The sequence below is a fragment of the Centrocercus urophasianus genome, unplaced genomic scaffold, assembly GCF_019232065.1.
Source record: "Centrocercus urophasianus isolate 14NV4802_14NV808 unplaced genomic scaffold, USGS_Curo_1.0 seq_248, whole genome shotgun sequence".
In the NCBI taxonomy this organism is placed as follows: Eukaryota; Metazoa; Chordata; class Aves; order Galliformes; family Phasianidae; genus Centrocercus; species Centrocercus urophasianus.
Window position 1 is genome coordinate 16,173 of NW_024884809.1, and position 25,339 is coordinate 41,511.

General features: G+C 53.8%; 4 protein-coding genes across 4 annotated transcripts; 2 read left to right on the forward strand and 2 right to left on the reverse strand.

The window, feature by feature from the left end:
• Positions 1-48: 48 nt before the first annotated feature.
• On the forward strand, positions 49-8,576 carry HDAC8 (histone deacetylase 8). Its single transcript, XM_042825521.1, has 11 exons — positions 49-156; positions 379-431; positions 1,500-1,630; positions 2,491-2,632; positions 3,677-3,789; positions 4,904-4,981; positions 5,400-5,508; positions 6,200-6,372; positions 7,214-7,308; positions 7,741-7,846; positions 8,180-8,576. Exons 1-11 carry the CDS (start codon positions 73-75, stop codon positions 8,200-8,202), a joined length of 1,107 nt encoding a protein of 368 aa, XP_042681455.1. The 5' UTR covers positions 49-72; the 3' UTR covers positions 8,203-8,576.
• A 504-nt stretch (positions 8,577-9,080) lies between these two features.
• RPS4X (ribosomal protein S4 X-linked) lies at positions 9,081-12,773 on the forward strand. The gene is made up of 7 exons (XM_042825522.1): positions 9,081-9,293; positions 9,503-9,580; positions 9,824-10,004; positions 10,219-10,316; positions 11,130-11,301; positions 11,822-11,979; positions 12,613-12,773. Exons 1-7 carry the CDS (start codon positions 9,096-9,098, stop codon positions 12,712-12,714), a joined length of 987 nt encoding a protein of 328 aa, XP_042681456.1. The 5' UTR covers positions 9,081-9,095; the 3' UTR covers positions 12,715-12,773.
• Positions 12,774-13,338: 565 nt separating this feature from the next.
• Positions 13,339-16,216, reverse strand: RBM41 (RNA binding motif protein 41). Its single transcript, XM_042825520.1, has 7 exons — positions 16,150-16,216; positions 15,956-16,072; positions 15,692-15,881; positions 15,316-15,520; positions 14,681-15,054; positions 14,304-14,451; positions 13,339-14,064 (listed from the first exon to the last, which is right to left on the reverse strand). Exons 1-7 carry the CDS (start codon positions 16,155-16,157, stop codon positions 13,910-13,912), a joined length of 1,197 nt encoding a protein of 398 aa, XP_042681454.1. The 5' UTR covers positions 16,158-16,216; the 3' UTR covers positions 13,339-13,909.
• Positions 16,217-16,800: 584 nt separating this feature from the next.
• On the reverse strand, positions 16,801-25,189 carry LOC122163947 (nuclear pore glycoprotein p62-like). The gene is made up of 12 exons (XM_042825526.1): positions 24,807-25,189; positions 23,242-23,645; positions 22,772-22,882; positions 22,497-22,625; positions 22,185-22,280; positions 21,041-21,143; positions 20,759-20,903; positions 20,588-20,637; positions 20,328-20,462; positions 19,616-19,727; positions 18,783-18,849; positions 16,801-17,003 (listed from the first exon to the last, which is right to left on the reverse strand). Exons 1-12 carry the CDS (start codon positions 25,088-25,090, stop codon positions 16,912-16,914), a joined length of 1,728 nt encoding a protein of 575 aa, XP_042681460.1. The 5' UTR covers positions 25,091-25,189; the 3' UTR covers positions 16,801-16,911.
• Between the last annotated feature and the right edge of the window lie 150 nt (positions 25,190-25,339).

The following is a 25,339-nucleotide window of genomic DNA, read 5'->3' on the forward strand; positions in this document are numbered from 1 at the left end:
GCGCGCGGACTACAGCTCCCGGCGTGCCCCGCGGCGGTGAGGCCGGGCGCCCGGCCCGGTGTGGCGGCCCTGATGGCGGCGGGGCCGCCCGTGGCCTACGTGTACAGCCCGGAGTACGCGGCCCTGTGCGATTCCCTGTGCAAAGTGCCCAAACGGGTGGGCTGCAGGGGGGTGGGCCGTCGGGGGGCGGGCCCGGGGGGGGAGGGGATGAGAGGGGAGGGGGTCCCGCTGAGGGATGGCGGCGTGAGGGGCTGTGTGTGAGGAGGGGTCCCGCTGTGTGAGGGGAGGCCTGGCGGTGTGAAGGGCTCCTTCCGGGCACCGCGGGCCGCACGGCCGCTCTCACGCTGATCCTCGTCTTCCTTTTATTTCTCCCCCTAGGCCAGCATGGTGCACTCATTGATCGAGGCGTATTCCTTGCTCGACCACATGATGTAAGTGACTCCGTTTTCTGCCAGGAGAGCCTTTTCCTCTCTGCTGAGGTTTGGTGATAGCTGAGCTGTCCTCTTGCAGCCCTCACTCGCTGTGTGGCTGTAGGGCACCTCTAGGATCTAATGATGGCCTCCTTGTTAAGTGGACTGCGTGGTAACGCTTGCAGGTGTCATTCATAGCTACCCTCCTGCCCTAACACAACGTGCACACTGCCTCCTGCTGCCTCCATGCAGTTCCTCATGGCTTCAAGCCGTGCTGATGCAGGTCGAGTTCATGGGCAGCACTGAGACTCAGGGAGATTGCGCTGTTGTGCTGCGCTGCTCCTTGGGAGCCTTCTTAGGAAGTGTAGGTACTGCTCAGGAGAGGAGACGGAGTGAGGTCTGGAGCAGAAGGGTTAGAACCCATCTTTGGGGTCTTCAGATTGAGGATATGAAGGGGGGAGGAAAGACTTAAGAGGAAGTTTTTCACACAGGGTGGTGAGGCACTGGAACAGGTTGCCCAAGGAGGCTGTGGATGCCCCATCCCTGCAGGCATTCAAGGCCAGGCTGGATGTGGCTCTGGGCAGCCTGGGCTGCTGGTTGGTGACCTGCACACAGCAGGGGGTTGGAACTGGAGGAGCATCGTGCTCCTTTGCAACCCAGGCCATTTTAGGATTCTGTGACTACTTTCTCTCAGTATGAGGACAGAGATGTTCTCCAGACACAGCAGAGTTAAGAGCAGATAGGTGTCACTGCTCAGCTCCTGCTCCAGCAGAATGGTGTCCTAGAAGCGTTGTGCCTGCTAGGAATCCGACTGGGACAGCAAACAGGAAAGGGAGAAAAACCCTTGAAGTGAGGGTGAAAGGTTAATTTCAGGCAGCACCTGTAACAGTTCCTTGTTGGAGTGAGCACAGCAGCCAGTGCTAATCTTCTAAGGCCTGTTCCAGCTTTCTACTCAAAGTGGCAGTTGGGTATGAGACAGGGATGAATTTTTTTGTAGTTTTCTAGCAGCAGTTGCCAAACTATCTGAGGAGGTCAAAGCTGTGCTTTGCAGTGGTGTCCTCCTGACCTGCCCCCTTTTCTTTCTGCTAGGATAATCAAGCCCAAAGTGGCTTCCATGGAGGAGATGGCAAGCTTCCACACAGATGCTTACCTGCAGCACCTGCAGAAGGTCAGTGAGGAGGGGGATGATGACCACCCAGAGTCTGTGGAGTATGGACTGGGTAAGGACACAAACTTTTTGCAATAGGGTAACCTGACAGGATGCTGTTTGCTAGTGGGCTGCATAGATGCCTTGGTGTAGCTTTGAGGTGCTGCCAAACCCCTCCGACCAGCAGTTGCCAGTCAAGTTGATGCTTTTTGCTTTGCCAGCAGAGGGTACTGTCAGCCCTATGCTGTTATTCTGCCTGTCATGGGAATGACAGCCTGAAATTGCCACCAGGAACCAAACCTGCACCATTTGCACGATGGTTTTGCCTGTTATCTTGAGCAGTAGGCTCTTGCCTGCTGAATTAGAAAGAGCTTGAGTGATGCACTAGTCCTTTCTGTCTCTGAAACTGCTCTATGTGCACTTGGAGGAGCAGCTCTGGGCTTGTACAGTGCTGGATCAGCTCTAGAGAGGCTGCTGTAGGAAATGGAGGAGATCAGGTCCTAGCCATGGACCTGTGAGATGCCTCAGCCTGCCTTCCTTGTGGATATCTCAGTTTTTAGTGGGAAAATGCATCTGCTGCTGCTGCATCAGGGCTTTCCTGGAGGAACACCAGAGAATTAGTGTGTGTTTTGCAAGCTTGCTGTGGGGTCAAGGTAGCTAACAGAAAGGTAGAGATCAGAAATGAGCTCAAAACTCCTTCAGTGAATCTGAATGACCGGAACATGAGAAAACCTCTTTTTTCACCCTCACATTTACCACTCCCTGTATCTGCCACGCAAGCCCAGATATGATACCTGTCACGAGGGTTTTGCACAGTGCTTTGTTTGTAATTTCGGTGTGCAGAGAATGGAAAGTCAGAGCTGTGCTTAAGGACCAGTAGCCCCAAGTGTGCTTTTCCCTTCAGCAGTGCCTGATGCTGGCTGTCACCCACAGGTTACGACTGTCCGGCTACTGAAGGGATCTTTGACTACGCAGCAGCCGTGGGGGGAGCCACCATCACTGCAGCCCAGTGCCTGCTGGATGGCAAGTGCAAGGTAGCAATTAACTGGCCTGGAGGGTGGCATCACGCAAAGAAGTAAGGAAACAATCTCTTCCCTTGTGTTTTCTCACCTGCTGTCTGACCCAGCTTTCCTCTGGGGGAGGAGATCCAGCAGTGTGGTGTGAGAGGGGGGAGGGAAGGACACGGGACGTAGGGCAGCTGCTGCAGTGTGGCTCTGGGGTGAGTCCTGCTTCCTGAGACAGCTGCTTATCCTGGGGCTCAAGTGAGAATCGATTTTGCAAAGCACGTTGTGGTCCATAGAGAATGGCAAAGGATTGGTGTCCTTTCAAACCCGGATGAGTCTGGCAAAACATTGTCCAAATTGTTCTGTGTGGCTTTCTTGGTTTGTTGATAAGAAGAGTGAAGTCGTGCAAGGCTGACCTCTGATTTTGTTCGTGCTCTGAGATGTGGTGTCAATCACCAGTCACTGTCAGGAGATGAAGTATCGGCCTGAACCTTGTGATTATTCCCTGCAGGCATTCCAGGCCAGGCTGGATGTGGCTCTGGGCAGCCTGGGCTGCTGGTTGACAGCCCTGCACACAGCAGGGGGTTGGAACTGATGAGCGCTGTGGTCCTTTTTCAACCCAGCCCATTCTAGGATTCTGTGATTGTGGAGCACTAAAATAATTCCCCTGGCTTCCCTGTTCCCCACAGATGTGTGTTTAATTAATTGTGTCCACCATCTTCCAAAACACACCAGCAGCTGTGGGAGACAAGAGGCTCCCCAGAATTTTGCTTAAGTCACATCTCTGACCCTAACTCAAAAAGAATTGTTCCTTTGGTGCCAACAATAGGAAGCTTCCTGTGCTGTGCATAAAGGGCAGCTGTTTCCATGCACGTACCTTATTTGTGCAGCCCTGAGATGGGCAGAGCTCCTACCTCACCTCAGCTGGGGCTGCTGCTGGCAAACCCAGGGTGGAGAAGCAAGCAGTTGTGTTCTTGGTGAGCTGGGCTGCTCCTGACCCGTCTCTTCCTCTTCTCCACCCCTGTGAGATGAAGGCTTGCAAGTGCAGGTGGCAAAGCTGAGAAGAGCGGGGATTGCACTGGTGCCATTTAATCTTGTGGCTGTTTTTCTCACAGGGATGAAGCTTCTGGCTTTTGTTACCTGAACGATGCTGTCCTGGGCATCCTGCGGCTGCGCCAGAAATTTGACCGCATCCTTTACATCGATTTGGATTTGCATCACGGGGATGGTAAGGCCTGGCACAGCCTGCAAGCTGCATAGACTTGAGTAAGGCTTCACGTGGTGCAGCAGCAGTGGCTTTGCCCTTTTTCAGTGCAAATTCCCTCAGCCCAGTTCTGCCCATGCCCTGCTTTGTGGCTGTTACTCTGCCCTCTCATGAGGTTCTGGGCAGCACTGTTGTACCTAAAGCAACTCAGTGCTGTTCCTGCTGCAGTTACCTCTCTGGTGAGAACACTGGAACAGGTTGCCCAAGAAGGCTGTGGATGCCCCATCCCTGCAGGCATTCAAGGCCAGGCTGGATGTGGCTTTGGGCAGCCTGGGCTGCTGGCTGGCGACCCTGCACACAGCAAGGGGTTGGAACTGGATGATCTTTGAGGTCCTTTTCAACCCAGCCCATTCTAAGAATGATGATACATTCTGAGAGCTTCCCCAGGCCCATGTCCCCATCCTCAGTGACAGCATTTAATTCATCAGTGTCACCGTTGCAAAGGGGAAGCAGTCGCTAACAAACGTTGCTTTTAAAAGAAGGCAGGATGCTATGAAACTGAGAGCAGAGAGGGCCTTGCTGGGAGACTCCTTGCTTCAGGGACATCATTTCATCACCACTTCACATTTCTGTTCTCCTAATTTATGGTGTGTTGCATTTCGCTCCGTTTCCCCCCTACATTTGGTTTCTGTTAAGTTCCCCGTTACTTCTTTTTTCCCTTCCCACCCTTACTATTTTAATACATCCTTGAGGAAAAAGAAGAGCCACGTGGAATTGCAGCAGCACTGAGAAAAGCAGGAGAGCCCAGTAGCTCTGATTCTAATCAGGGCCAAGCTCCAGGCAGAGCATCTGTGCTCAGCTCCCTCCCCAGCCTTGCAGATGAGCACTGACTCGAGGTGTTGGGTCCCCCTTGGTTCTGATCAGCATGAGACCTGCCAGATTCATTTCAGTTGTGACCACTGCTGCCTCTGAATTCGGATCTCCATTGGTGGAGGATGGCTTTAGTGAGCCACTTGTGTTTTTCTGTTTCATTCATTGCATTCCTGCTCTGCACACAGTATTTACTGGTCATCTTGTTACATTCTGTCATTTACAAGAGTGGTGCATGGAAGCTTTTTACTTCTCCATCTTCTGACAGGTGTTGAAGATGCCTTTAGCTTCACCTCGAAGGTCATGACTGTTTCCCTGCACAAGTTTTCGCCAGGATTTTTCCCAGGCAAGTTGAACTTGCAAGGTTTGTGCTGATTTGATTCACACAGCAGCAGTGAGGTCACAGCACAGGCACATCTCACCCTCATCAGCAGAGGTGCCTTGCTGCCTAAATGTTCCCTCTTTTTTGACCCGGTAGAAAGAAAAAGGGGGAAAGTGTTTATCTGATGTATCTCCTCCTTTCTCCTTGCAGCCTCTTGGCAGAGGCACTGCTGGCTGCCCTTGGAAGTTTAATCACAAGATGGGGCAGAGGGCCAGAACCAGGTCCATCAAAACCTTCCAGTGGCAGTGTGAAGTGGGCCCGTGTGCCTCCATAGACTTACCAGGCACTGGCACTCTGCTCTTGCTTGAGACGTGCCTCACGTTTCTCTCAGTGCTGAGCCTCTTTTCCTCTTCTTTAACCGCTGCCTGTTTCCATTTTCCAGGCACAGGAGATGTGACAGATGTTGGCCTGGGGAAAGGTCGCTATTACAGCGTGAATGTGCCTATCCAGGATGGCATTCAGGATGAGAAATATTACCAGATCTGTGAGACGTAAGCCCTCTTGCTCTGATACGATTTATTTGGATGGAGTATTAGAGACCACGTGGATTTTACTTGTTTTTAATCCCTCTTGGCAAGGGGCTGATGAAGGTCCTGGGGTGAGATCTGGGTAGTGCAAGCTCTTTGGTTTGACACCACAGTGGTTTATAATTGCATGTCAAATAAGAATTGGAGTTGCTTAACCTGCCTTCTCAACCAAGGCAGAAGCATTTATCCCAGGAACCACATCTCTTTCTTATTTTAGAGGAATAAAGACACTGTTGTGAAAGAAATGTATTTTTCTTCATGATGTTTTGGGCTTTAGAGTGCAGTGCTGGGAACGGGATCATTCTCTTTGGGGCCAAGAATCTCCTTGAGCAAAGTCCCAGTTGCCTTCTGCAAGAGAATACTTGTAATAAAGAATGGAAAGCACACTGCCCTCTATGTGTGTCAGAGCCAGGGGAGCTGTGTTTTTGCTCCAGGGGGATGGGAGAGGGCAGAGTGATAATGTGGAGCCACCTCTGTTCCTCCTGTCCTGTGCTTGTGAGAAGCAGCAGGAGCAGACGTTGCTCTGCTCTGTCACAGGGAAGGATTGCCCCCAGGCCTGGCTTCCAGCCCTCCTGCTCAGGGCAGCCCATGTACACGTGTAGTTTGATGCTCCCACTGAGCTAAGCTGGTGGTAACCCTCTGCTTCTCTCTGCAGCGTGCTGAAGGAGGTGTATGCTGCCTTCAGCCCTGAGGCAGTGGTGCTACAACTGGGGGCTGACACCATGGCTGGAGACCCCATGTGCTCCTTCAACATGACGCCTGAGGGGGTGGGCAAGTGCCTGAAGTACGTCCTGCAGTGGCAGCTGGCAACTCTCATCCTGGGAGGAGGTGAGTGTGTGCACGTTTTGATGGTGGCAAGGAAGCTGCTTGGTCCTCCAGGAGAGCAAGTCTTTGGCCTTAACAACTGGGTGGCCTCAGGCATTAAATACGTGGTACCAGCAGATGCCAGGCTGTGTTGCTATCCTGCCTCAGACATCTGACTGTGAGTGGGCTCATGTGGGTCGGAACAGAGGCCGTGTCTGTGGGTAGGCTGGGAAAGGGAAGAAGAGCCCCCAAAATTTGGCCTGAGGTGAAAATGCCAAAGGAGTGTCCCACCACCACGGCTCAGAGAGGCATTCGGAGTGGAAATCTTGGGGGGGAGAACTGGCACTTGGCAAAAAACAAGGCCAAGTGAACAGTGGGATATGCAATCTCCCTCTTTTCCAAGCGTTTTTTTCCTCCTTATTTTAGTCTACTGGAGAAAAGCACTTTCCAAGTCTGTCATAGGGTTTCTCTCAGCCAAGGTCCCCCCTGTGAGGTCATGCATAGCCATGATGGACAGGAGCACTTCCATGCTGCCCATGAGACCTCCTGTACTTGTGAAGTAGTCGCCAGCTGACATATCTGAAGCTGATGAGTACCTCTCAAACATGACTGCTCACTAACAAATGGCTGGACCTGTGTATTTTGCTTTATGGAACCAAGGCTGGCATTAAAAAGCAATTCCTTGTCTCTCCTGCCGCCCTTGCACTGCTATCCCTATTACTGATGAAAACCTGTCCTTGTTGGCAATTCTGGGTCTACAGAGGTGTCTGGAGGAGCTTCTGCAGCTTGTTCCCTCCAGTAAAATCTCTCTCTTCCCTTTTCCCCAATCTTTCCCTCCCAAAATCACGATTCTTGCTGGAGACAGGAGGCTACAACCTTGCCAACACAGCCCGCTGCTGGACGTACTTGACTGGGGTCATCCTTGGCAGATCTCTGTCCTCTGAGATCCCTGATCACGAGGTAAAGTTTTCCCTAATCCCTTCTCCTTACACAAGAACAGAGTCATCCCACCTCATCCACGAGGCACACTCAGCTCAGTGCTGTTTGTTGAGAGCCTCTCCTGTAACAATAATGCGCTTCCCTAACAGCGCAGTGGCTGCTTGTTCCCAAAAAGTGAAGCTGTCTGCGTCTTTTTTGAAAGGTTCTAAGAAACCAATAAGCTCCAGCCTCAGATAATTACAGAGGATGAGGAGGTGGAGTCATCTGCTCGCTCAGATTGCTCCTTGAGATGTGCCAGGGAGAAGGAACATGTGAAAATCCGGGTCAGATGGAGCATATGGTGCTTGTGTATGGCCATGCTCCGTCTTGCTGGGGATGCTGGATGGGACAACAGGGGGATTGTGGAGTCTCGTGAGCCTGGTTTGGCTGCTTACCCCTCTCCTGTTCCTGCAGTTCTTCACAGAGTATGGTCCTGACTACGTGCTGGAGATCACACCCAGCTGCAGGCCGGACCGCAACGAGCCGCAGAGAATTCAAGAAATTCTTAACGTGATCAAAGGTGAGCAGTCAGGTAAAGCTGGCACTCCTGCTTTATTTTGGCCTTTTAGGGAGGACTTCTGGCTCACTGCAATCTTCCTTGCTAGCTGGAAAGATGAAACCCATTTCTTTGTTTGCTCTTAGTACATCTCCCACTTCTCTTGGGATTCTCAGGAGCACATTTAGTTCAGAGCTGTGGTCTCGGTTAGCAAAAGGTGCTGTTGTGCTGTTGCCTTTCCTCTAGCTGGGCAGAGAATGGATCTGCTAAACTGCTCTGAGTGCTCTGGGATGTCCCGGGCTGGGCCATGCCATCAGGCTGAGGTTGGGCTCAACCCTTTTTCCTCTTCTATTGCAGGCAATCTGAAGCACGTGGTTTAGTGAAGAAGGGAAGGCTCAGGTTCCTGTAACAGCATTGCTCTGTTGGAGAGATGTTTCCAGAGCAGCTGATGACATTTGTGGCTGCAGGAGGAATATGAAGAGGTTACTGTTGGTTCGTTGGTGAATCCATTTCTCTTTAAAAAAGCAAAGCCTGCTGTGTGCCATGGATCTCCATGGGTGGGAGAGCGTGCCCTCCAGCCACAGGTTTCCCAGGCCAGCAGAGCCTCTCTTGCTCATCTCTCTTCCCTTTTTTAACGTGGTTAAAGTTTATTCTCACAACTGGTTTTAAATGTTTTTTAAGAGACAGGCCACTGCAAGCTGTGTTTTAAACTGATGGGCATTTTTTTTCCACATAAAATATTTGAAATACTCCAGCCCTTTTCCTTTCGCCCTGTATCTGCCCTGCCTTGCCTGCACTCAGCGTTAGTAACCATCCCTTCAGGGGAAGAACCCCCAGTGCCAAATTGTGGGGCTCAGTGGGGTTTAGGTAAGGAGCAGGAGTGTGGTTGCCAGCCAGCTGGGTTGTCCCTCCCTGGGTGTCCCCATACGTGGGCTCCCCCTCCAGCTGCCTTACCAACATCACCCACTGCAGCACTGGCACCAACGGACCCCTTCTTGCCCCCTACCCTATGCAGGGAGGAGATGGGAGGTGTACCCAGCATGGTTAGTGGGGGGAACGTGGGCTGGCCCCATTTTGGATAGGGTGCATGTGGAGAGATCCCAGCTTGGGGCACAGGGAGGAGATGGGGACGTCCCAGCTTTAATGAAGGGAAACCAGCCTGGATGAGGAACCATTGGGGGTGGGGAAGGAAACCGTGAAAGGATCCCAGTCTGGATGGATGGGTTATGGGGGGTCCCAGCCTGGTTAAGGGGTGACTTGGGATGGTCCTAGCATGGAAGGGGAGCGCATGGAGGACAGCACTGCGCGCGGCCCGTCGCGGGAGGTGGGAGGTGGTGTCGCTCACAGCGCCCTCAGGACCTCCGCGCCGCCAGGGGGCGCACTAAGGGGAGGTGGTGCCGCCGCGGCCCGTCCCGCCCATATCAGCCTCGCACCGGAAGCGGCCTCCCTTTCCCGCAGGAGCGCAGCCATGGTGAGTGCGCGGCACCGCCGCTCCCCTCCGTCATCCACCGCCATCCGCCGCCTCCTGTGGGCCGACGCCGCCCCCGCCGCCGCCCCGGGCACGAGGGAACCCACCGAAGGGCTGTGGGAGGGACGGGAAGCCGGAGGTGGCCGGGGAGCCGGCGATGGGGGCGGCGGGCCTAGCGGCGGCCCCGCACTCTAACACGTCCCGTCCCGCAGGCCCGCGGCCCGAAGAAGCACCTGAAGCGCGTGGCGGCGCCGAAGCACTGGATGCTGGACAAGCTGACGGGCGTCTTCGTGAGTGCGGGCCGGGGGCGGTCGGGGCTGTGCGGGGCTGGGAGCTCGGCTGCGCTCCTCGGGGATGGTTTGTGAACTCTCAGCGTTTCTTAAGGCGGATCTGCCGTCCTGCCGGCGGGGCTGCGCCTTCCGCAGCTCGTAAGTGCCAGCTGAGGGTTTGGGCACCATGCGGCCATCCCCAGGTGCTGCTGCGGGCCCCGCGTTGCTTTGTGTGCCCATCCCGAGGCTCCTCTCCTCCTGCAGGCGCCCCGTCCCTCCACGGGCCCTCACAAGCTGAGGGAATGCCTCCCGCTGATCATCTTCCTGCGGAACAGGCTGAAGTACGCCCTGACCGGAGATGAGGTGAAGAAGATTTGTATGCAGAGGTTCATCAAGATCGACGGCAAAGTTCGCACCGACATCACCTACCCTGCGGGCTTCATGGGTGAGGTCCGGGGGGAGTGAGGACGGGTATGTCGTGCTGCTGGGGGGGCAGCGTTGTGAGGCTGTGTGGGGAGGGAAGATGCCCTGGTGACAACGAGGGAGAGAGCGTGGTTCAGCAGCCTTTATGTCCCATTTAAAGATGAGCTCTGTGCTGAGTTAGCGTTGGATAGCGTAGTTGTTAACTGCTGCTCTTTTATTTCTCTCTGTGAAATCAGATGTCATCAGCATCGAGAAGACAGGCGAACACTTCCGCTTGGTGTACGACACCAAGGGCCGCTTTGCTGTTCACCGCATCACAGCTGAAGAGGCCAAGGTGAGGAGCTGCAGCTTGTCGCTGTGTGGGCCTGGCCGGGTGTTCTCAGAGCACTGTTTGTTCCTTGGCATGTCCTGAGCTGGTGGTTTTGAATGCAGAATCCGTGCCGCCCTCGAGAGGATCAGCTCTTCTGCAGGGCCTTCTGGGTTGGGGCATGGAGCTTTTGTGGGGGAAAACGTGTTGGTGATGTGAGGGTGGTGCCCAGATGTACCTGCAGGTGCGTGGTCAGCTGCTGGCTGCTCTCGCTCTTGGTGTGGTTGGGTCACCTTTACAGAGAGCTTTGCTTGTTGTGGTTGAATGGGCAGAAGATTGCAGACTCAGGGCCACCACAAGCAGGGCTGCTGCTCAGACCCCAGTCATGCCCAGCCAGAGGTGCATTGTGCAGCACTAAGAAGCTGTGGGCAGCACTTTTAGGCCCTTCCCAGAAGAGAGTTGCTCTTAAAATGGAGTGTCAAGGAGGGACTCCTGTGCACCCTGCCTTAACCCAGGCACCTCTGCTGTGTGGTGATGCTGAGAGGAGAGCTGCTTGCTGGCTGTGCATTCAGAGCCCTTCCATCCCCAGCAGTGCGCTCACTTCTGGCTGCTGCTTTGTGTTAAGCTGTGAGTCCCAAGCTGGCTGGAAGTTGGAGGGTGCTGAGGAGGGCTGCAGGGCTCTGGTGGGCCTGGGGGATGGAAGCCTCTGCTGCATGGCCATGGGCTTCAGGGCAGAGTGAGAAAAACACTGCAGTGTGGGTACTTCAGTAGGAAAATGAAGGTGGTGTTTGTGCAGAGGCTGGGGAGCTGTGTCTGAGCAGGGCCGTGCTTTGCTTGCAGTACAAGCTGTGCAAGGTGAGGAAGATCTTTGTGGGCACCAAAGGAATCCCTCACCTGGTCACCCATGACGCCCGCACCATCCGCTATCCGGATCCCCTCATCAAGGTGAACGATACGATCCAGATTGACCTGGAGACCGGCAAGATCACAGACTTCATCAAGTTTGACACAGGTGGGTCGAGCATGTGCTGCAAGATGCTGCTTTCTTGGGAGACTGGTGAGCAGTGCAGAAGCTGAGGACAACTGCCAGGCACCTGTGATGTGAATAGAGAAGCAGCATCCTCGTGCAGGGAGTGATGTTTCCCTGTGCATCCGGAGCACCGGTTCCTCCTGTGTCTGGGCACTGGGAGGCGTTTGGGTGTGGGGACTCTGAACAGCTCCCAGAGCAAGCAGGCACTGGGCAGAAGCTGCTGGAAAGGTTGCTTGAGGCCAGATGGGGCTGTCAGAGAAAAGCCCTGGGCAGCGAGAGGAAGATTCCCTGCTCTCTGCTTTAGGAGCAGGCTGTGGGAGAAGCTTTCAGCTGCCACTGAGCAGCGTAGCAAAAAGGTGATAAGGAATGCATTGTATGGATGTTGGGACCAGAGAGAGCTGCATTGGGTGGTTCCTGTCCGAATGCTCCACGGCTCTGCCTCTCCCCAGGCTCTTGAGGAGCACCACAAGCTCTTGTCACAGCCCTCTCTCCTTCATCCTAGGAAACCTGTGCATGGTGACTGGCGGCGCCAACTTGGGCCGGATTGGGGTGATCACCAACCGGGAGAGACACCCTGGCTCCTTCGATGTGGTCCATGTGAAGGATGCCAATGGCAACAGCTTTGCCACCAGGCTCTCCAACATCTTCGTTATTGGCAAGGTAAGCCTGCTTGGGCTGAAGGAGAGTGTGTCCTCCCCTCCTCTTAAAGCCAGGAGTTATGGGTGTCTCCTGGGGGCAGCTTCTGCTCGCCTGTAAGCCTACAGAGCTGACTGCTCTGAATTCATAGCCGCCTTCCTAGAAGGGTTGGGGATGTTTGGAAGAGGAAACCCTGTAAAGTTTTCTTCTCAAATCATAGAAATCATCAAATGGCCTGGGTTGACCACAATGCTTATCTAATTTCAACCCCCTGCTGTGTGCAGGGTCATCAACCAGCAGACCAGGCTGCCCAGAGCCACATCCAGCCTGGCCTCAAATGCCTGCAGGGATGGGGCATGCACAGCCTCCTTGGGCAAGGTGGAGCTGAGCAGTTTAGGGGCATCTGCTCCATAGGAGTGTCCTCTCCCAGGAGCCTCAAATATTGCCATCTCTGGATCCTTAAGTCTAGGTTGGAAAAGGTTCTGATGGCTTTGGCACCACAGTTTCCTCAGGGCCTGCTGTTGAGCGAAGGACACCAAACTGCTTGTTGCCCTGCTCAGGCAAGGGCTGCCCTTGCTGCTTTTCCTCATTGAAAGGGAGGACTTTATAACCCTCTGAGTTCCTCAGTGTGATGTGGTCTCTCCTTCCTCACTTCAGGGCAACAAGCCATGGATCTCTCTGCCCCGTGGAAAGGGCATCCGCCTGACCATTGCTGAAGAGAGAGATAAGAGACTGGCAGCCAAACAGAGCAGCGGGTAAACTGCAGCTTGGGCCAGCTGTGGTCCTGAAAGTATGTCCAATTAAATTTTATTACCAAATTGGTGGCTGACGGTGTGATCCAGACATAAGGTATGTGCACAGAGCACACTGTGTCAGGATGGGGGTGGCAGGGCTGCAGGCTGGGCTGGCTGTTGGCACCTCTGGGGCTGGGGGACCGGCAGGAGAACCTGAGCCCCTTTGTGTCACCTGAGGGCTCTGTCACATCCATGCACCTTCTGTCCAGCTGAACGAGACCCTGGGCTGGAAAGGTCCTGCACAAGGCTCCAGGTGCTGGCGTTGTTTCTTTGTCAGGCATAGCTGGGCTCATGGCTTATTGCCAGCCTAACTCCCCCCTCCTGCAGAACGATGTAAGCTCTTTCTATTTGAAGGCTAAGGGTAGCCATGCCTCCCTCACCTCTGGTTCTTGTTCTGCTCCTTTTCCCATGCAGCCAGCTTCTCCTCCCCACTTTACCTGCATCCCTGCAGTGGGTTGGGGCAGAGGGAAGTCACTGTCATAGGGCTGCTGTGTTTTTCATTTCCTGCAAGTTGGTCTGGGAGAAAATGCAAAATGGGGGATGGGGGGAAATGCCATGTGTAAGAAATAACTTACAATATATAGATAGATAGAATCTTGGGTAATTTTTGCTGGACATGGAGTCCTGTGCCAAACAGTGGCTTCAGCTCAGCCAGTTAGAGCAGAAATCTCCAACAGATCAGAGCCCCAGCAACTTCTGCACCCAAAGCACCACCTTAAGGCAAACTACACTGTTCCTATAAACATATCAGAGTGGCAGAAAGTTAGTTACACACCAACTAAAGACACAACAAGTCTGAAAAATGGTGCCCTGTTGCACGCTACTCCCTTTTCTCTCAGAGGAACACACTGACATGCAAATAAAGCTGCAGAAATACACAACATAAACAGACGAAGCTTCCCCTCCTCTTCCTCACCACAAAGAATGCAGGCAGGTGGAGCAGCCCAACAGAACAGCACATGGCGAGAACAGCACCAGCCTTCCTGAAGCTCCTCATGTGCCAGCAGGGCAGAGAGCAGCGCTTCCTCAGCACCACCCTCCTCGAGGCTGCATTCAGCTCTCACCCTGCCACTGCAGCTGCACGGAGCTGCACTTCAGCTCCCACCAGTCCTGAGCAAGGCAGTCCCAGGGCCTGTCAAGTCCCCAAGGTCCTGCAGCTCTTACGTGGCAGTGGGCTCTGCTCCAGCAGAGGAGGGAGCGGCAACCTCAGCCTCTGTCGACGGCCCCTTGCTTTTCCCAAATTCAATCACCATTGGCTTCCCCTGCAGTCTGTACCCATTCACCAAGAGCATCGCGTCCTGGGCCGACTGAATATCTGCAAGGAAACAGCAGAACGGTTCTCAACCCGCACCGTGACCCAGCGCAGCACTGGAGACCCCAGCCCAACAAACCCAACATGCTGCAGCCCATCTTGATGACTCCTCCCCCAGCCCACAGAAAAGAACACGACCCGAGGTGAAGGAGAGGGAGCAAAATCTGCTCCTGCAGCATGGAGGGGCTCTGCACCACCCTGGGGAGGCAGGCAGGAAGGGACAGGCAGGAGGCAGAGCTCACCAGGGAAGGTGATGAAGGCCTGACCCCGCATGCGGCCGCTCAGCAGGCGGAACTGGATGGGCCTGCTGTCCTCCTGCTGGAACCGAGCAAACAGTGACACCAGGTCCTTCATTGTCACACGAGGGCCCAAGTTCTTCACATACAGCACCTGTTGAGGAGGCGTTAGGGTCGGCTGCCCTGTGCTGTGCTAACAGGTGTCCTTAACCCACTCCCAGCCTGTACACCTCAAATGTAGGAGCCAGTTCAGCCCAGCTGCCAGCAGAGTCCCCCACGTGTGCAGGAACGAGCACTCCAAGCAGCAGCCAGGCAGGAGCAAAGAGCCTTTGCCTGCACTCCTGGTTAGGAAGCTGGATGAAGCGTGGTTCATCTCCACGTACCTTATTGGGCTCCCCAGGATGGTAGGAAGCAAACCGAGGTATATTGCGGAGTTCTTCCTCACAGAGCCGGTTCTTGCAGATCTCCTCCTCCGGGATGAACTCTACAGGCTCCTTTATAGTCACAGGCCCTGGAGGGGACTGGTGGGGCTTTGCTGGAGGAGGGCTGGGGCTTCCTTCCTGGCCTGGCTGCTCTTCCTGGTCAGGAGGTGGTGACTCCTCAGTGCCAGAGCCCTGCGGGGTGGGGGCAGGCAGCGAGCACGCAGCACTTGTGGATGGTTGGTCCTGTCCGGGTGGCTGCTTGCCCAGCACCTCTTGGTAAACGCTCTCCAGGTGAACCATGGGGTCTTTCTCATCCGTTATCCTTCGAGTGTCATCTAATCCACAACAGAGAAGCACAGTGTGACAGTGCGCTTCTCCCCCACCAGCACTTCATCCCTTAACATCCTCCTGGACATAAACCACTGACTGAGCCTAGGGCCAGGAGCACATCCAGCCTCACCTGGGCTCCCTACCTCTGCACGAGGGAGCAGAAGGAGCGCTCTGCACCTCGCGGCTCACCTCCATCCCATGGAATTCCCAGTGATACCATCTCTGCCCACTAAACAGCCACAAGAACAGAAGGGATGGGAGCACACCTTGGTGGTACAGCGCCCGCAGGAAGGAGTGCCGGTCCGTTCCCTGGAAGAGAGCGTTCTCGATCTCCATCTCCCTCCGGCTCAGCTGCTTGCTGCCAGCAAATCTCTGGGGCAGCTCCAGGATGCGCTGCCGCTCGTCCATCTTCTCCTGGATGGCGTTGAGGCGCTCCTGCATGGCTTCGGGGGCCGCTCCCAGCCCGGAGCGCTGCAAGAAAGGAACCGGTAATAAAATCAGCACCGCCAGCTGCCTCCTGCGGGGAGCCGGAGCAACGCTGCACGGGGCGGCCGGAGCTGGAGGTGTTCAGCCCGGAGAGGAGGCGGCTCTGCGGCCTGCCGCTGCTTACGAGGCCGTTACAAACACGCGCTGCTCACAAACCTTCTCCGCAGCGCGGTTCTTCCATAGCGCGATCTCGGGCTCCGACAGCCCCAACTCCCGCAGCGCCGCGGTCTCTTTGTCGCTTTCCTGCAGCTCTCGGAACTGGGATAAGCTCAGTGCCCCCGCGGCCGCCTCACCGAAGGGTCTGTAGAACGCCGCCGGAGCAAAGCACCTCCGCTTCGATTTACACCTGGAACCGAGAGCAGCGCAACCGCCGTGTAAAGGGGGGGGCCGTGTAAAGGGGCCGCGCCACCCGGGACTCACCGCTCGATGGAGGCGGAAGTGTCGAGCTGCTGCTGCAGGAGGCTCTTCAGCTGCCTTTCCCCCTCGGTCTCCAGCTCCTCCAGCAGCACCTCATCGCTGCACACGCTGCTGCTCACCCTGCTCCGGACGAAACGCCGCTCAGCACACGGCCGCCCTGCCCCCGCTTCCCCCCCCGGCCCCCGAGCCCCGCTCACCTCCGCATGGCCGCGCCGCTGCCGGCTGCCTCCGTCCGCCCGGGACTCCAACTCCCAGCAGCACCCGCGGGAAGGGCGGCGGGGCGGGGTTGACCGAGCGCCCCCTGGCGGAGGGGAGGACGAAGCGCCGCGGTGACCGCGCTCGGCGTTGTAAGCGCGTTGTTATTGAAAGCGGTACAACGCTGTGTCTCACAGCTTCGCAGCACGCTTGCTCCGCGTTTTCTTCTACCCTTGCAGAGCAAGACGCGCAGAATCGCAGCAGAACGACCCGTTTCCCATTTGCACAGCTGCTGTTTTTAATCAGACACAAATCCTGCATGCAGGTGCTTTGGGAGCCCTCGAAGGTACAAACACAAAAGCAGTTTATGCCAAAAGAAAATGAGATCCACTTGCACAAGCAGAGGCATACCTAATTAACCCCTCATTGAAGTCCACGCTGTAATGGGGGGAAGCGGAGGCTATCAGGCTCCTCACAATAGCTGTTCATCTACCCATTTATGTAAGAACCCAAATAACAGCATCTGGAGCTGTGACTGCAAGTACTCAGCTTACAGCGAAGTGCTGAGCTGGGGGGCCCAGCTGTGAAGGCAGCAGTTGTGCATCTGCAGCAGGAGAACCCTCAGACACGGCAAAGAGTAACTTCAGAATTTAAAACAGAAGAAATTTATTGCAATTAAAGAAAGAAAAATGAAAAAGCAGATGTCACGCAGGTCCCCACCATCCTCTCCTCTACAGGGAACTGACATTCTGAACTTGAGTCCTTCAGTCGAAGGTGATGCGGAAGCTGCGCTCCTGCTCCTTGCGGCGGCTCTCACAAACCTTCGTCACCTCCTCCACCTTCCTCTGCAGCAAGGCTGTGGGATGGAGAACAGCGCTCACTCTCACAGCCACCCTAACGCAGCCCCGCGACCCAACGCCTCCCCTATTCTGCCATTCAAACAGACAGGGAGCCTCAAGGCACAGCGCTGCCGGCTCTCCGTGGCCTCCCAGGCAGCACTGTGCATCCCAGGGACGGGCAGCAGCACAGCAGAGCTCTGCAGGCACTCAGTGCAGTTCCTGGGCACGGCAGCAGAGAGCAGAGCGAAGCCTCCCTGCACTGCCCCTGCAGCCTGACTTCTGGTGGCCTTTCCCTGCCCGCCTCCCACTCCAGCAGCTGGGAATGAGGCAGCACTCAGGTGAGCCCAGCTGTTGGAAGCATTTTCCTGCAGGATAACAGCCACAAACAACAAGCTTCTAACTGCAAGCGTAGTAAAAAGTGCAATGAGGAGACGCAGATCGCTTTCAGTCACATTACAGATAACTTGTTACACATTTCCCAATCAGGGATCTGCAAATAAGCCACAGATTGACTCTCAGCTCCAAATGCAGGAGGCACAGCAATGTACTCTTGGCACCGAGCAGAGCAGTGTTTAATTTAATTTCATGAAAGCTTATCAGAAGTAACTCAACGGGGCTACAGCATTCTGTCACTCTGTGGTTTGGAGATATTCCAGCTGAAGTTTTAATTTTGCAGCGTGCCAAACCCAGAACCTTCCAGTAACATATTAAGCAACACATTTCAGTTTGTCACTCTGCAAAAGCCCACCGTGCAAAAGTGGCATCAAATGACAGTCTGCTTTCTCTGCCTCCTACAGCTCCACTCAGAACTCCGCTGTAACAAAGAAAGCCATTCCTGCTTCTCTCAGGAGGAGAAAGCAGCTCAGAGCAAGGCGTTATCCCAGCTCTCCTGCCAGGGAGGCCACCGTGGGGCTGAAACATCCGTGTGTGTTCTGCAAGCCCGTTCGTGTCGGCGTAAGCAAAGCTGAACAAGCACCATTAATCTGAAGTTCCCCAGTTCCACGTAATGCTTAAACAGGTCAGACCAGCTAAGCACCACTTTGCACACCTATTCCTAGAACAGATCCTTATCCCCGCTGCTGCAGGACACCCCTGAGGGCGCTTTATGGGAAATGAAGCTGATCAAGAAACTGTTTGATATCCTCTAACGTTCTGCAGGGTCAGCATTCTAGGAGCTACACCAGGCTTCACAGGGAAGGCACGCCTGGAATGCAAGCATTTGCATTGATCTTCTAGCAGGAAGGCTAATCTAGTTCTGACCTAAGCAAGCCAACAACACTGCTTATTTTATGTCTCAGTCAGAAGCAGCGTGGCTGCATCCAGCCCAGAACTGCCTGGTGAGAGCAGCAGCACAGCGCTGCAGTGAGGACACCTGGTGCTGCTGTGCTCCCCATCCTGCAGTGCCCCCTGCAGCTGCTAACATCTGTCAGTACCAAAACCACACACAACTCCTCAACCCCTCTCGTGGGCACAATAATCCCCAGCAGGAAAGTTCCTTTCTTTCTGTCCTCAGTGTTGAGCCCCAGATGCAAGATGGTGAATTGGCTGAACGAATCCAAACTAATTGACAGTAACTACAGTACCAAATGTTCACCATCCATTAAATCTTCTGCTCTGCATTACTTTAGGTGACTGTTATGCCACGTTTCCACACATTGTGGTACTTCAGCAGAGGCTTTCAGTGCACATCAGGAAAATCCAAAAGAGAAGATTCCTCAGTGACCTTCAGGAGCTCATTTCTAACCAGCTACATGCCTTAAGTTTATGTTCCCTAAGAGCTGCAAGATGATTCTCACCTGAGTTCTGGTCAATCCATTGCAGTGAGTCCATGTGTGCATTCAAAATCTTACAGATCTGCTGAAGCTGAACAGAAGGAGAGGGTGTGAGTTACTGTTAGAGCACATGAGAACTACGAGCAGTACAGAACAGTGCTGGACTCTGCCTTTGGGATGCAAAGCAAGCAGACTCCTCACACACAGCTCTACCAACACAGCATTTCTGCTTTGCAGCAGCTGCATTGCTTTGCTTCTCTTTGCCATCAAGGAAACAAATACATTCAGAGTGTGCCTGCGGCTCAGTTTTAGTCAGACTCAGACCTAAGATGCACCACAATGTGGATCTGAGCCTCGAGGTGAGAAAAGCAAAAAGAAACAAAATAAAAACCTCAGTCTGGAACACCAAGGTGCCATTTTCACTGAAAAAAGCCTCTCAGTAAAGAGTGAGGAGCTACAAGGAGCACTGAGATCAATTACTGAGATCAGTAATACGGATCAAAAAGCTCGCAACTTCGATCTTGTTTTCACAAGGATACAAAGGTAGTATAGAAGTACTGACAGCTGTGCTTTTTGCACAAAATGCTCCAACAGAACGCAGGATCAAAGTTCAGAAACAGCTCTGAATCGAGTCAGCTGTTCAAGAATTGCACCAGAAGCACAGAGGCTCATCTCACAGTAACCACACGGCCGGGCTGGCTTGCATTGCATTACTAGAGAATCAACAAACGATAAAACAGAACGCTTTTCCTGGGTGGAGGCTGAAAGCAGAGCACCCACCAACAGACAGATGAAGCGTCAGCACTGTTTTACAGCCTGGGTCTCTATGCCAAAGCACAGAAGCAGTTTGGATTTACCGGGTCGCTGGTGTCCGCGGGGCGTCCCGAAGTGTTCAGGTGCTCAATGATGTCCTTGAGATCTTGTGCCATTCGCTTCAGCTGAGCATCAATGTTCTCAGCCAGCTTGTAGCTGCGAGGTGCAAGGAAGAGTGAGACAGCGTTCAGAGGCAGCTGCACACAGCCTGCTCCCAGCCACAGAGCTGCAATCACAATTAGCATCCGTGCCTTCCAACCAGGGCACGGCAGACACACAGGAGGCAGCTCCTCAGCCTTCCACTCTGTCAGACACTTGGAGACAGAGAAATAACACTGCTCAAGTTTTTTCTGGAAGGTTTTACCAGCAGCTGGTCCAGATTCTGTACCATTTGCACCTCTTGAACCAAAGAATTCTTTCATTACCCCCACTAAAATTCAACGCCTGCGAGGATGCTCGAGCTGCACGTGATGCATTCTGCTCTCATCACTTCTACCACTAATTACGTTTTTTGAGGGATGATGCCTAAATAACAACACCTTCCTAGACAGCTGGTGAGACCAATGCCACCCAAACACCCTGATTTAAGAGCTTCCAATTGCAATTCCCATATTTCTAGCACACAAAATATGACACAAGACAGGATGACATATTAGTGGAAAGTCCCTGACAGCTAACTATTATCCCGTATCCCCATTTCTGACTGATCATCACCACACTGCCCTGCCTATCACACGTTCAAAACTGATCTCTTACGTCCTCTCCCGTTCTTCATCCGCGTGCTGCAAGTAAATGGTCCCACTCTGCTCCTTCACTGATTCCTCCAGAGGGGTCAGCAAGTCTTCCAGCTCCTTTTGCTGGGACAAAATGAAGTCCAGCTCCTGATCCAATCTGAAAAGGACACCGTGAATGACTCGACACCATTTAGATCAGGCTGATGTCCAAGAGTTTCCATGCAAGACAATGGAGAATAAGAACAAACAATAAGGTCATCTCAAGTGTTCACAGTTTCTCACCTCTTCTGATCAAGCTTCACTTTCTCTACTTCTCTGTGCAGTGAAGTAATCTGGAAATAGAAGACAATTTTACCAGGAAAATTCAAAAGAAATGAGCTATATCTGGATTACATCTGCTCTCCAAATCTCTAACAAACTTAGCAAGCAGAACCAGGCTGGCTGCCACCCGACCTTCTCTCCATTCTCTATCAGTGTCCGATCCCAGGCATTCACTTGTGTCGCCTGATGGAGGAAATGCTTCTCCTGATCCTCCAGCTCCAGGCTCCACTTGTTTATCAGACTCTCCAGCTGGGCATACGTCATCACAGGAGGTGCACTGAGAGGAAACGTGGGACAGCACAGAACACAGTCACTGATCCAAGCACAACCCTCACAACCCTGCGTCCCCTTCCCCCCCCAGTTAGCAGCAGTAATGCTGCCTGCTGCCCCAGACGGCTGTAACAGAACACTCACCTGGTTGCTGCTGTGGTTATAGCAGCTGTAGAAGTCACAGCTCCCATTGTACCGGTTGTAGTTAATGGTTTAAGGTTCAAAGCAAAGCCAGAAGCAGAAGTGCCTGAAAGAAGAAATTCAGATCCAACAGCAGAAGAGGACACCTGCTGTGTAACACATCCACGTTCAACATACAGCTCAGCCACATCCCTTCAACAGAGAGCAAATCCCGTGTGTTGGGAAGGGCACAGAGCACTCCTTGGCACAATTAACAGAAGCAGACTGGAAATACTTGATTAGTAGCTCTAGTAAAACAAGGAACTGGCAGCCTGCACTTCACACGGCCCTTATCCCTCTCCAACTCCTTGTGCTTTGCTGTTAGAGCTAAGACATCTAACAGCACCTCCAGGTGCTGCACCACAACACGGCTGCTGCAGGGTATTTTGTAGAGGAGATCCCCACATCCCCACAAAGTAAGGAGCACCTGTCAGGCAGCGCCATCACTCAGACATACAGCACTTTCATCACTGATCTAAATCCTCCAGTGCCTCCAGAAACAAGCTTTAGGAACACCCTGACAGCTTAGTTACACTGACAGCTCACTGCATCCAGAAAAGGATGCTGCATCCTGAACGTGAAGGCTGCAGCAGCAAATTCCACCGTAGATTTCCACACAAGGGTTTGCCACTTCAGTACAGCACTGAGCACCCAGAGTGGGAAAAGTCTGTGAAACTCAACACTTATAATGTGGAAGAAACAGCTTAATGGGGTGGAATCAAAATGCAAATTCTCTCTCAACCAACACCCTGCAATCCCTGGCATTTCCTTTTCCTCCTACCCCCCATAAGTCTCTCCCCAAGCTCTCCAGCAATCCTCTATCTACACAAACAGGCCAGAGACAGAGCAGCTCATCTCTTTACTTTGCTCACTCCAGGCCAGAACTTCAAAGCCCTGCAGGCTTTCACCCAAAGGCTCTTTGCTGCGGATAAACTCAGAAGTCATAAATAACTGTGAATGCAGGGAGATGAAAGAAGAGAATGACATAGGAATACTGTGCTATTTTCAGTTATATCAGCACTGCTGTGCTGCTACACTTGTGTGGCCCTTTACACAGTCACTAGAAGGAAGACAGGCTTCCTTATCTTCATCAGCATCTGGTTCTTACTGGTGGCAGTGCTGGTTGTTGCAGCTGTTGTTCCAGGAGGCTTTAATCCAAATCCAGACGTTCCAAGCCCAGCTGTACCAGTAGAAGGGGCACCAACTGCAATCAGAACACAACTCTACAGTTTGTACATCCCATTAAACACAGCTCCCCACTGAAAAACACAACTCCTGAAGCTCCTCGTGAGCAGCTACAGAAGTCTTCAGGAAGGTGGCAAACAGAGAGCAGCTGCCCTTCCAGTCATCCCTATTACCACAGCACCAATTGTGCTGCTTGTTTATTCTCTCCTGTGCAAATCTGTGTGCTGTGACTCACGTGAGAGGCCTGTGCTGGTGGATGAGGCTGGTGCTGAAGAACTCGCTATAGATGCAAACAGCACAGGGCCTGTGGAACCAAGCAGGGGAGCTGTGCTGGCAGCTGTCGTTGTAGATGCTGTAGTTGTTACTGCAAACAGAAGGAGCGTAGATGATTTGCATGCAGAGCCCATCAGGCTTTCACATGCTTCAGATTCTGGTTTAAAAAAACTGCAGGGAGGACAAAAGACTCACCAAGCCCTGTGTAATTATTTCCTACCATTTTTTCCCCCCTACCTCCCAGTTTGCTTCCAAAGGACAGCGTGGGTCCCTGGCTGGTGCTCGCAGTCAGTGTTGCTGTGGGTGCACCAGTGGCTGCTGTTGAAACCAAGGATCCGAAGTTCAGACCTGAGATAAGGGCAGCAGAAGTAAAAAAGATGAACCTTTCACTACAGAGAAACTGATGGCAATATTCAAGTTAGTAGAAGAGCATAAGCAAAACATTACTATTTAATGTAACAAAGGCTCTGCATTATCCAGGAACAGAACTAGGAACAGCGAGCTCAATACTTCACAGGCTTTGACAAATGATTCAACACTGATGAACATCATTCTCACCCGTGAGCCAGACCTTCCTCCTGTGCATAAGAAATACTCATCACAGCCATAGCTTGATTTAATGCCTGCAGAAGATGTCAGGCTGTGCACACCACCCCCAGCAGCACTCCTGGTGACAGCTCCCACTCCGAGCTCAGGCACTCACTCACCAGAGGACTGTCCCCCGAGGCTGAAGGGAGCTGCTGCAGGCTGGGCCGTGCTCCCCAAGCTGGCAGTGGTGGTGGCAGCAGCAGCAGCTGGTGCTGCTCCAAAGGTCAGCCCTGTGGGCGCTGCCTGCGGAGCTGCGGTGCTTGTGGTACCGATGCTGAAGCCGGTTGTTCCTGCCTGAGTTGTGGTGCCACTGGAAAATGTGAACCCTCCGGTTGTGCCAGGCTGAGCTGCAGTGGTGCTGCTGGTGGTGGTGGTGGCAGATCCAAACATGAAGCCAGAAGGAGCTGCTGCTTGACTTGAGGGCGCGCTGCTGGGTGCGGAGGTACCAAACCCAAATCCTCCTGTGATTCCAGTAGTTTGAGTTGTGCTCGTGCCTCCAAAGTTGAGTTTCGGTGCATTTCCCCTGTAAAAGGAGAAAAAAGGAAGAGCAGTGAGCCAGGCTGTTCAGGTCATGCATCCAGTGAAACACTGACTTGGCATTCTAACTGACCACATACTGACAAAACAGCAGAAAACCTTTCAGAACGATGGACGCTTGGCCAGAACCACATTCCTGTTCTGACAAAGACTGCATTACAAGTCCTGCCATCTGTAACTCTTACCTTGACACTCCCTTAATTACTTCCTTGCACCAACGCATTGTAAGACACCTGCTGTAGTATCAACAAAGCCATTACCTCTCAGCCCCTGGGCACCCTTTTCATTTCCTCCACCTGAGGCTGTTCTATCAGTCACCTTTTACTACTCACCACCAACTTCAGTTCCCTCCCCACTGCTCTCACACAGACCAGAGACTGATGTCACTGAGGCTGCTGTACTGTGACTTTGTACACAGCTTTTCCCCTAATGTATGGGATCTGCTTGAGGTCCAAGTAGATTCAGCGCAATGAAGGATGCACCAACAGGTGCTGTGATAGTCTGATGGAACTGTATGCTTACGTAGTAAGTGGTTATAGACCTCAGGAAAAGGTTCTTCACCAGAGGGCTGTGGGCATTGCTGCTGGTCCTCAAGGAGTAGGCAGTGCAGGATAAGGGGAAATGGCTTTAAGTTGAAAGAGGGAAGATTTAGATTGTATGTCAGGGGGAAGTTCTGTACTACGAGAGCAGTGAGGTGCTGGAACAGCTGCCCAGAGAGGCTGTGATGCCCCGTCCATCCCTGGAGGTGTTCAAGGCCAGGTTGGATGGGGCCCTGGGCAGCCTGGGCTGCTGTGAAATGTGGAGGTTGGTGGCCCTGCATGCAGCAGGGGGCTTGGAGATTCATCATCCTTTGGGTTTCCAACCCAAACCACTCTGTGACTCTATGAGTGCTGGGACAACACTCTCAGACACGAGGTCTGATCTCAGGATGGTGCTGTATGCCAGGATTGGCCTCCCCCATCCTTGCGGGTCCCTTCCAACTCAAAACATACAATTGTATGAACCCCACTATGAGAACCAGCACAGCCCCAAGGCCTCATTAAAGGCACACAGGCACACGCCGATCCCGGAGCACCGGCACCAGAAGTCCGGCGAGCTCCCCACAGCGGCCCGCCCCGCTCCCCACAGCCCGACCGGCGGCTCTCACCCTAACGGGAACACGCTGGCAGCCGGGGTGGCTGTGGCGGCTGTCGCGGGCGTCCCGAAGCTGAAGGTGGGGGGCAGCGCGCTGCTGGCCGGTGTGCTGAAGGAGAAGGGCGTGACGGGCTGGCTGCTGGCGGGCGTCGGCGCAGCGCTGCCGAACGTGAATCCCGAGGAGGGGGCGGGCGTGAAGGAGAAGCCGGTGGCCGCGGTGGTGCTGGCGGTCGTTTTCGGCGTGCTGAAGGAGAAGCCGCCGCCCGCCGAGGTCGAGCCGAAGTTGAACTGGTTCATGGTGCAGAGATGGGCGAGGAGAGAAGCGAGAGCGGACCGAGTCCCGCCCGGAACGGCGCACGCGGCCCCGAAACCCCGAGCGGACCCACGCTCCCAGCTCTCCGCGGCCACCAACAGCCGCGCACACCGATGACGTTACAGACGGCGCACGCCGATGACGCAGTTGACGCATGCGCCCAACTCCCACGCCCGCTCTCGCGCTCCCCAACTGACCAACAGCCGGCCGCTCGTTCCCGCCTTCATCAACGA

Excerpts from the sequence above, each read along its gene's own strand:
- HDAC8 (XM_042825521.1), top strand. The coding sequence starts at position 73 with ATGGCGGCGGGGCCGCCCGTGGCCTACGTGTACAGCCCGGAGTACGCG. Across the intron at positions 2,633-3,676 it reads GGGTGGCATCACGCAAAGAA|GGATGAAGCTTCTGGCTTTT; the intron begins GTAAGGAAACAA and ends TTTTTCTCACAG. Across the intron at positions 4,982-5,399 it reads TTCGCCAGGATTTTTCCCAG|GCACAGGAGATGTGACAGAT; the intron begins GCAAGTTGAACT and ends TCCATTTTCCAG.
- RPS4X (XM_042825522.1), top strand. The coding sequence starts at position 9,096 with ATGGAAGGGGAGCGCATGGAGGACAGCACTGCGCGCGGCCCGTCGCGG. Across the intron at positions 10,317-11,129 it reads TCACAGCTGAAGAGGCCAAG|TACAAGCTGTGCAAGGTGAG; the intron begins GTGAGGAGCTGC and ends CTTTGCTTGCAG. Across the intron at positions 11,980-12,612 it reads ACATCTTCGTTATTGGCAAG|GGCAACAAGCCATGGATCTC; the intron begins GTAAGCCTGCTT and ends TCCTCACTTCAG.
- RBM41 (XM_042825520.1), bottom strand. Across the intron at positions 15,521-15,691 it reads AGAACCGCGCTGCGGAGAAG|CGCTCCGGGCTGGGAGCGGC; the intron begins GTTTGTGAGCAG and ends CCTTTCTTGCAG. Across the intron at positions 14,065-14,303 it reads GGCCTTCATCACCTTCCCTG|ATATTCAGTCGGCCCAGGAC; the intron begins GTGAGCTCTGCC and ends GTTTCCTTGCAG.
- LOC122163947 (XM_042825526.1), bottom strand. The coding sequence starts at position 25,090 with ATGAACCAGTTCAACTTCGGCTCGACCTCGGCGGGCGGCGGCTTCTCC. Across the intron at positions 22,626-22,771 it reads CTTTGGAAGCAAACTGGGAG|TAACAACTACAGCATCTACA; the intron begins GTAGGGGGGAAA and ends TTCTGTTTGCAG. Across the intron at positions 20,638-20,758 it reads TGATAGAGAATGGAGAGAAG|ATTACTTCACTGCACAGAGA; the intron begins GTCGGGTGGCAG and ends TTCTATTTCCAG.